This window comes from Pterocles gutturalis, unplaced genomic scaffold, assembly GCF_000699245.1.
Source record: "Pterocles gutturalis isolate BGI_N339 unplaced genomic scaffold, ASM69924v1 scaffold11577, whole genome shotgun sequence".
In the NCBI taxonomy this organism is placed as follows: domain Eukaryota; kingdom Metazoa; phylum Chordata; class Aves; order Pterocliformes; family Pteroclidae; genus Pterocles; species Pterocles gutturalis.
The window spans coordinates 32,320-42,521 of NW_010108012.1; the positions used below are offsets into that span (position 1 = coordinate 32,320).

Here is a 10,202-nt window from a genome sequence, read left to right on the forward strand (position 1 = left end):
ACTGGTACCCTGCATGCAGTGTTGCATTTTTCAGTGTAAGAGAAGGAGTTTGCAGTTATCATAATGCAGAATTATCAGATCACCAGTATTCAGTAGATAAAATGGATATAACTTACAGATATCCAGTTATAAGTCAGATGTGAGGAAAAAGAGAGAGGCTGGAGTGTGATTATAGAGTTAAGTGATTGCAGTCGTATTCCAGTGATTTGCAACTAGAGTTGTAAGAACTCCTATATTTGGTAGGAAGAGGAATGAGAATCTAAAAAAGACATTATTAGGGAGATACCCAAGATTAACATAGTTACAGTGTTCTAAGGAGGATGAGATCTAAAGAAAAACATGTGGTTGTAATGGTGCCAAAAGCAGATGATGGGTGAAAAATTATGAAGGTGTAGTGTTTTTAAATGTTGTCTCGAAAGAGGTCATTGAAGAAATCACAAGTGTCTGCAGCCACTGGAAGGGCTCTCACTGTAGTGGAATGAAGAGGTAGTCCATCACCACCCCAAATTGTAATGTGTGTGTAACTGAAGAAAAGGAGAGCTGGAAACTTACAGTGAGGTTTGTTTTGCTTAACTTGAGCCATCTAAAAGTCGTATTTCTAGTTATAACTGGTCATCTGTTCTCAGTCTATAGCCAATGGGGCCAGATCGTAATTTCCAGAGGAGAATTCATCCTGTGTATTTTTTACACTTACCTTAGAATTTAAGTCGCCCCATAGAAATGCCCAGCTCTTTCCATTTCCTTTAAGAAGTTCTTAAACAACTAGTTCTAACCTGAAAAGGTTAAAGATAAATGCAATTACTCACCACCTCCAAGGTATATGGGAAACCTTAGAAATAAGAGAGAGACGAGTAGCATCTGAGGAGGCAAATGGAGTTGTCATTAATATTGGAAGGTAAAGCTAGTGTTTGTAAAGGAAAGAGCCAGAAACTAACAAGACACTAAACAGAAATTAAGAGGGCAAAAGTGGGCAATAGAGTGATCAGAGGATAGGTCAGAGTCATGAAGCAAGAGAAGTGCTACAGGGAGGGGACTAGGGGAGACAATTCTGCGCCTGTGAGGGTATGAAGGAAAGTGTTGTAGGAAGGGTTGGAATGAAAATCTGAAGGGAAAAGGAAGAGAGAGCACAGGATACTCAGTGTTATTTTGTAAGATGTTAGTCAGAGCCCATGCAGAGGGAAATATAGGTGAGGAATAGATCTAATGTTTAAAAACTGTCAGGAGGGAGGCAGGTACAGGTATGTAAGCCTTCAGTCCTGCTATATTTATCAACTAGAAGGAGTGTTCTTACCTTGTCAGATTTGGGAGAAACATTTTTATTGTGTGTGCATAAGAGAGCGGAACGGTTATCTGACTGCTTATTTAGGTGTTTTGTTTTATTTTAAAAACTTAGCGGGTTTGCTGAATGTAGAACTATTGTTGCTCACTATAACAGATATATCTGAATCTCAGCTTGCAACTTGGACTTGTCCACATATACGTGCCTTTGGCATCAGTAACCATATGTCTGTTTTGGATTTGATCCATATTTAGGCAATTATAATACTTTTTTTTTTAAATATTCGCTCAGTTTTCACAGCTGTAATGTGAATGTTTTTATAGATTGATGCCTTTCATTGCACAGTTGTGTACTCTTATTTGAAATACTGACCACTGCTCCCTCAAATGCAGAAAAAAAGGTGATTCAGGGAATAATTATAAATTGTAATATTGACTTAAGAGGTTTAGAAGATGAATGTTATTTGCTATAGAGGGAAGTTAAGAAAATAAAATTATACAAAATTGGTATTAGAAGAAACAAGGTAGATTTGAAATCTCCATTTGTATTCAGAGAAGCTAAAAACAAGATAGTTTGCTGGAATTGCAGCAAATTCACAATGTCTTTTCTAAGAAAATGCATTTTATCCCTTTAAAACACAGTTGGTTTATGGAACTCATTGTCATAGTTCAAGGTAGGGTTGAGGTTGCAAATTTGGAAGGCTTTATAGATTGTATCTAGCAAGTTGCAAAATGATCAAGTTTAAGTAAAATATGTATTTGTTAAATTCTTGAAGGGAATCATAAATACTGGTAATTTGAGACATAATGCACTTGATAAATAGCAAAGACTAAGGACAAAAGTTTTCTGCCTACTACCACTGTCCTTGTATCACCCTTTTGAAGTAGTTGATCATCCTCATAATTTTTTAGCTGAGACTAGCCACTGCTTAGATTTACTTAGGTCATTCCCCCTCTCTTCATATCACAGGTATGCAAATAATTCTTCCTGTACCATGTTAGAGGCAAAGGTCAGGTGGCTTTACAGTTGCATTTGTTTTTCATTCACAGGAATAAACTTCAGTAGAATCTCTGCAGCTCTTTAAGTGGAGCTGTGCACTCTGTGAAGATTGTTTGCATTATATTCTCTCAGGAAACACCACCTTCATCCATGATTGATTAAAACTGCTTTAGGCATGAGAATGCCTCAAAGGACACGTTATTATAAATGTATAGCCAGCTGCTCAGAGGGTGACTTTATAACATTGAGGACCAGCTGAGAAGACAGGCTAATTCAGGCTCAGATGAGTTCTGGCCACAATGAATGCTTCCTTGTTCAACTGGGTGTCTGAGCATCACATTGAAATGGGCATCACTCAGAGCATGGTTTTATGGAAAGATTGAAGACCACTAAAAAGACCACAAAAGAGTGCAGTCCAGTGCATATAATGTGGTCAAAAAAAAAAAAAAAAGAAAAAAGAAACAAAACATGTAGCTGCTGTGAATGTACTGCAGCACTAGTTCATTTCTACTGGTTTTGGTTTTGCAGCAGGTCTGGTCTCTAGCACTAATACAGCCAGGACAGAATGACAGAGTTTTTGAGATTGGTTGCTGACAGAGTTTCTTTTCCATTTTAATTCAAAAATACAATGGGGGCTATTAGAAGAGAAGAAACGATTCATGCAGTAGAACTAGCATCTTGCTCACCAGCTTTGCTTAACCTGGGACTTGTGCTGATTCACACGGAACTACCATTGAGGAAGAAAACAGTGAAGTGTTGTAATTCTCATATAGTGAAACCAGTTAGTTCACCCTAAGGGTACTGAAATGTTTTCACAAACCCCAAGTGGTTCATCCTCATGCTTTCACATAGCTTGCTCTATTTCCTGGCTTTTGGACCCTAACAGAGGCTACTTGGGTGAAACCTAGACATCCAGCAAATGGTGGCAACCCCTCACCTTTCCTCTCAAGACACTAGCTTGATGTAGGTGGGTGGACTGGATCAGTACTCTTTGTGGACTGCCTGTGGCAGGGAAGGAAAGAGGTTTCTCAAGTGTCCCTACATCATGAAAGAAGACTGGGAAAGGGTTTTTCGCTTTGCTTCCCATATCTTTTGTACAGTCCCAACTATGCTTTTTACCTCCTCCTCTTTAATGAGGGAACAAACCAAAAGTTTCATCTTCCTACACAAGTTCAGTTTCTTTTATAGATGTCATATAAGGAAAAACATTTCCTCTTCCACACACCTTGCTGTTATGCACCCAGGAAAGCTTTTCTTGCCAGATCTGTAGTGGATAAACCACCCTGCTTTTTTCTCATGCTCGTTCATAAGCACTGCACCACTCTTCTGCAAGGGTTCTCCCATCTGCACTTGTTAACTGTAGTATTGTGTTCCACCTTACCTCTACCAGGTCTACTGCTGCAGCAGTGTGGGACAGTGCTGAACGGAGAACACACTCAACTGACTTCTGGTCATCTGAGTTATACTTCAATCTGGACATCTGACCATGACCAAATCTAAGTTATTTGGGTCAAACCAAAATATCAGGCTAACTTGTACCTAGAATTATATTTCCTGCTTTGGCTCCTGCAGCTTTTCAGAAAAGATACAGCTAGATCAACCTGATCTGTCATTAACCACGTGTGTCCAGTCTAACATTATGGCAGAGAAAAACTTAGTGTTGCACTTCAGATAAAGAGAATGGTGCCTGTAAGCAAGGCTTGAATTTAAGGAAGCCCTATTACATGGTGTGCTGCCTGGCTGCAGCCAAGTGCTGCGGCTCCACCTCCATCATGTGATCCAGTGTGTCAGACTAGCATCTGTCACATAAACAGATCCACAGGATCTCTTGTTGAACCTTGAGAAGCCTTCGAAAAACAAACTGTCCATCTCCTTAAGCCATTAGGGAGTCAACTGCGTATTTACCAGCCTAGTGATGAAGTAAGCGCTAGGCAGGTGAAAGAGACCATGGCAGCACAGCATGTCTTCACATGCCCAACGTGAAAATTATACCCACAAAAGCTGCCACTGCAGTTTTGAGCTTGGAGCATTCTCCAGAACTCTCATGGTTAATACAGTGGAATGTTCCAGCTGTGTTTGTAGTCACGACTGTAGGATGGAAATCCAGTCCGTAATTTTCTACCCACTGTTTATGAATGCCGTATGTTCATAATGTGGGTTTTTCTTTTTGCTTCCCATTGTCTTGATATAGTCTGACTCAGATTTAGGGGGGAATATTTTTAATGTTATTATACCATGGGAGGAGGTTTTTTTGTTTTGTTTTGTTGAGGTTTGTCTGTGTGGCTTATTTTCCAGAGTTACTTCTACAACGATGACACTTTTAACTTCAACTACGCCCAAGCCAAAGCTGCCATGGGCAATTTTAGTGAGGCTGAAGAGGTATGAATTTACTTTCTTTAGAAAATAACAATGGAAACAGTTCCCACATACATCCCCTCTTTCCTTCCTTTTCTCCCTCCAGATCTTCATGTTGGTTGAAAATAAGCAGGTTGAGTGGAACATCATCTTCCTCTTCTTAGAGGAACTGAAACTCTCAGTGAACACTATTCAGAAAAGATTATCTTGCTAATCTTGTAATGTGATGTATATAGCAAGTCCTGCTGCTTGTGGTGCATCACAAGAGTGCTTGCAGCTATCTCTAATTGATCAAAGAATGCCCTCTTAGTCGGATTTCCTAGGCTTTGTCTGGAATCCCAGGCAGTCTTATTGTTCAGACCGACTAGGGCATGCTGACCACAAGACAGTGAATAGTTAAGAGCTTCTAGGTGTCCCTAGAAATTTGTGTTTAAAAAAAAAAAAAAAAAATTCTTCCTCTGGGAAATGTGGGACGAAAAGAGGAAGTGCTCACTATCTTATTCAGCAGCATCCAGATGCAGCTGGAAGAGATTAACTTCTACACACAGCATTTTTTTTGTGTCTATGTGCAGTAGAAACTTAATTACAACTAAAATATGCAAAAGCAAATATCTATTATGAAGATGGAAGCAACATTTTCCACAAGACCAGAAAGAAGACAAGCCAGGAAAGAAAAACAACTATGTAGTCTTAAGTGAATCATATAGGTTTGTTTGGTTTCCTCACCCCCCCACCCTGTCTTTCTGTTTAACTCTTCGGTTTCTTGACAACAGAGGCCCCCTGGGTTTTTTTCTTCCCATCCTCCCCCTTAATTTCTGTGACCCAAAATTGCATCTCTCTTCAATAAAAATAACCAAGACTGTCAGGCAAAATGGATATATATTTCAATTCACCCACCTTAATTTAGTTTGCTTAATGAAAATGCAGGTGAATATCTTAAAACTATGCTAGCAGGCTATGCTGATAAAAATGATAATGCTATAAGTAAGCTTTAGCTGCAGCCAGGCAACAAAGAAACACAAAGGTGTAAACTTCTGTTAATCCATATTTTTTCCTCTTATGTCCTTACAAATGATTCTATATAAACTTGTTTTATGTAGCTGATGCATTTAAATAACAGAATTATGTAATAAAATTGATTAGTCTCTCCTAATGTCTGATCTTTGCCTGTGATGACACTTTCATATAAAGATCACTCTTCCCAGTGTCTCATAAACTTGTAAAATATCTCCACATATAGCACTTATTAACTTATTAAAAAACTTACGTCTCTGGACATAATGAAATAAAACCTATGATAAAGCGCTACTTACACTGATAATGCTGCTTTTTTTTTTTTTTAATTTCTTCCCCAAACCCAAAATTAGGGGCTCAGCAATGTTTAACCACTAAAAATGACAGTAATTTGTGGAACTCAGTGTTCCAGTAAGAACATCTGCTCCTATAAAAGTATTTTGAGTTTTGCCAGTAGCATCCTAGCATAGTTACAAATATACCTGCAGAGAATCATAAATAGCTGTTTTTTGGTGTATGAGTAAAGCCAGAGTACATTTTAAAATGTATCACTTCTCCCCTTTAGATATAGAATGTAATAAACCTGTATTTGTACAGTAAATTACAAAAGATTAATATTTTGCCTCGGAATCTACTGAAACCAAAGTGGTTAGAAATGGCATATTGCTTACCTGGAATGACCTCTGACATGTATGGGGAGGAAAGGCTCATATATATGTGAAACTTCTGGTATTTCAAGAAGATGCTAATGTAATTGCTTGCATTGCTTTCTAAACAAACACATTCCAAATAGCTTTTCCCACAGGCACAGTGTTCCTTTGTGCTGCTTGTGTTGCATGGCCGCCCACTGGCACTTGTTCAGAGCAGGCCGCACCCTCCGCACAGCTTGGCTTTCTGCAGCTGCAGAAGTCCCTTGATAAGCATGGCACTGTTTGAATCCTCCACCTACTGACACAGAGAGATGCCCTCGCGCTACACTTGCGTACCCTAACTCTCCTCATGAAGCAGTTGTTCGTTTGGTTTAAGCCTTAGCCACATGTTGAAACGAGGCAGGTCTGAGTTCTGTTTTTTTAAAAGTACATACGTGTGTAATCTTTTATTTTCCTTCTTCCTTCAGGTGTTCCTTTTGATCCAGAGTGAGAAGATAAAGACTGATTTTGTTTACCTTAGCTGGCTAGCTCGCTGCTGTGAGTCACTTTACCCTCAACATTGCAGAATACAGATCCTTCTCTATTGCATCAGTCTTGGCAATCCACTTTCTTAATTGAATTGAATGTTGTAAGTTGATTCAGGACTGTGAAAGTGAAAAGCTGATTGCACTAGTTATAGTGTGGGTGGTTACTGCACCTTTCGTGCATCTGGCTTTAGTAAACAATTACTGCTTCAGTGCAGCACTGTTATAGTTCTGTCAGTGCAGCTTTGTCCTAACCCGTGAACCTTTTTCATCTCAATTGTCTACTCAATTGCTTGAGTGAAGATTTTCTGTCTTAAAAGACTGAGTTGCAACTCATGTTCAGAGTTCAAAATGTTCAGAGTAAAACACAAATAGAAGCATCCATATTGGGTCAGGCCCAAGGAAGGGTCTGTCTAATTCCAAGAGTGTCCAATGTCAGATGTCTAGGGAAAAGAAGAATCAGGCAAGCATATGTGGTATTTTTCTTCCTACCACATTATTATTCACGTTGTCCAAACTCCTGTGCCTGAGCCATGTCCTTTATAATCTCCAGCATGTTTATTCTTCCATAAACTTTTCCTTCTTCCTTTGAAATCAGAAAATTTTTGCTATGTTTAATATTCTACAGCAAATTCTTTTTAGCATTTCTGAGTTAGTTTTTAAAACATTGCGGACTATACCTCACGTATTTTGCTACATGCAAAATAGCATAGAGGTGGGCTTTTCTAATGACTCAAGTCTGAGACTCCCTAGGCGAATATATTTTCCTTACAGTCCTTCAATACAAAAATGTTCTCTTATCAAGCAATTTTTAGTAGTTGTACTTAGAATGTAAATACGTATGTTTTGGGACATTATACCATATTGCAGATATGGTCCACAGCTCTAACATGATCTTTCCCAGACCGACTTATCAGACCTATGGATGCCTATCTGTGACTCTGTTTTAGGACGTGCCAGTTTATTTCCTTTTTCATTAAGCTGCAGTCCCTGGTTGTGTTTGAGTGTTTTATACGTAAGTGTTTTCTGTGTGAATACTTTATGGGAATTATTTTATGGAAGAAATCTCATTGCAAAGGTTGTTGTCATGGTTGTTCACTAGACAGTGTTCATCCCTTTGATTCTCTGCTATTATTTCTTTGACATATGTCTAGGGATGCAGAACTCTTTGAGGGTGCTACTTATTATACAAGAAGTAGATTTAACACCATGCTATCAATTAAAAATTTTCTAGCTCTTTCATAAGAGTTGCTATTTATTCTTGAGTGTGCCTTTTGCCATTCTGAATTCCCGTTGAAGCTTCAGTAGAGCTGCTGTATTCTTCTGTGTCTGTCTTAAAATTTTGATTTTTCATTCCCAAACAGCTGCTAGAATTCTTTGCAGAAACAACTGTTCAGTGATGAATATAGTTATCTTTTTGTGTCAAGTATGTAAATTGCTAATAGATTCTTCTGGATAAAAGCTGCTGTAGAAATTACAAAGCATTATAATACATTCAAGTCAGAGTACGATTAGAGTCGTAAACAATTCAATGCTGAAATATTTCCAAAGGGCAAAAAGTACCAGAGATGCATCTTTTTTTGATGCTAGACAGTATTTTTTTGTTTAATATTATTGTACTATTTATACCAAATTCTTCTTGAAGAGAAGTTAAAAAAAGTACTCAATTTTCTAGTTAGGTGGGTTGGTATTTGGAAATTAAGACCTGTCTGTTTGCCACTGTGTATGGTATCTGGAGCTGATGAAAGAAAAATCTGATTTGATGTCTTGCTGCCTCCTAAATGAGAAGTGATTTGGTGTTACATCTTTATTGTCGATGATTGCCATTCATTCTACCTGCGATGTATGTATTGGCATAGTGGGCCCAGGTATAATAAGCTAAACAGTCCCTCTTTTGAAAGAGTACAAGAGTGGTCCATTTGTAAACAGCTACCCTGTTAGTAGCTGGTAAGACCTGAAAAAGAAAGGAATACTTAATTTCATTTTCTTTTCTTCCAGTACTTGAATGAGTCTGGAATTACCAATATCAATTTCAGATTCCACAGAATGGGTTCTCGTCTCCAGAAAATCAAATTTTAGAATTCTTCGTGTTCAAACACCCTAGTAGAATTTCCACTAGCTGAGATGGAAGATTAAGATGGTTTTATTTCTAATCATGTATACAGGGATGTTTAAAGTTAAAAGCCAATGAAAAATTCTAGTCACATAGGCAAATTTAAAACCAGCACAAATTTTGGGCATTTGGAAATATTTATTTTTTCTAGTAGATGCATAATGACAAGTTTAGTGTCCCCTGCCCACTTTGCTTTGCTATGATTCAGGGGAATTGAATGTTTAGATTGAGGTGGGCACCAGGTATTAAAGACCTCAGTTCAGTGCCAATTACATTTTTTCTCTGTGTAAGAACACATAATCCTAAATCTCACCATCTAAATGGATGCCACGGTTCATTGTCCTGCATAAAATAACCTCTCTAATGCTTTCCATTCTGGTCCTTAATCACATCTGAAATCATTAAAGTTGTGCTTATTGCTGTATCTGTGAAATATAAATTGAGATGTAAACGCCATAATTATTCCTCTTGACATTGGTATTCTCTAAATTGCCATTATCGCTACTAAGACAGAAGGACAAGTTTGCCTTCCCAACCTCACACTCACAGGGTGAGGCATGCATTTACAGTAAGCAATTTTATGAACATTTATTCCACCTGCCATTGAGTATTGTGCATGGCATATTCTTTTCACAATCACAGCTTTTTGTTGTTATTGCAGATATTATGAATAAGAAACCACAGTTGGCCTGGAGTCTCTATCTGAAGATGGAAACGTCAGGGGAGTCCTTTAACCTTTTGCAGCTCATTGCAAATGATTGCTACAAGGTGAGTCCTCTTTTTAGAACTTGGTGTATGGCATGTTAATTCAGTGATGATACCAACAGACTTTTTTTTTAATACTTTCCATCACTGTCATCACTAGTGAACTTTCTTTTATAACAGTTGGATGTCTAATAATGTACATGCTTTGGCAAGGATTAGTAAGCATTTTAACCTACAGGCCTTCTTGGTAGACAACCCACTGATTAAAATGTTGTTAAATTACTGCATGCTTGACCTATCAGTAACTATAACAGTTTCTTATCCTTCTAGGGATTCATTGTTGCTAGAAATGACAAGAAACTTTTTAAGAAAAAATATACCACAGATTCCGCAGGGTGCCTCTTGCTGCAGTTTTTTTCCTGGGACAGTGTTATTTTTTCTTTAAAGCTTGCAATGGCAATGGGAGACACTCCTTTGTTAATCAGAAGGAAATGGAAAGAGAATTCCCACAACTACTATTCTATCTGCTGAAGTGGGGCAAAGAGACATGGTGTGTGTGTAGT

At 38.1% G+C, this 10,202-nt stretch overlaps 1 protein-coding gene across 1 annotated transcript in view; it reads left to right on the forward strand.

Moving 5' to 3' along the window:
• TTC26 (tetratricopeptide repeat domain 26) overlaps window positions 1-9,702 on the forward strand; it is a gene marked incomplete at both ends in the record, with an annotated part of 41,733 nt that extends 32,031 nt beyond the window's left edge. The window contains 3 exons of the mRNA XM_010072478.1: window positions 4,574-4,657; window positions 6,765-6,834; window positions 9,596-9,702. Coding sequence (XP_010070780.1) covers window positions 4,574-4,657; window positions 6,765-6,834; window positions 9,596-9,702 — 261 coding nt within the window. The remainder of the gene's footprint in view (window positions 1-4,573; window positions 4,658-6,764; window positions 6,835-9,595) is intronic.
• Window positions 9,703-10,202: the final 500 nt, after the last annotated feature.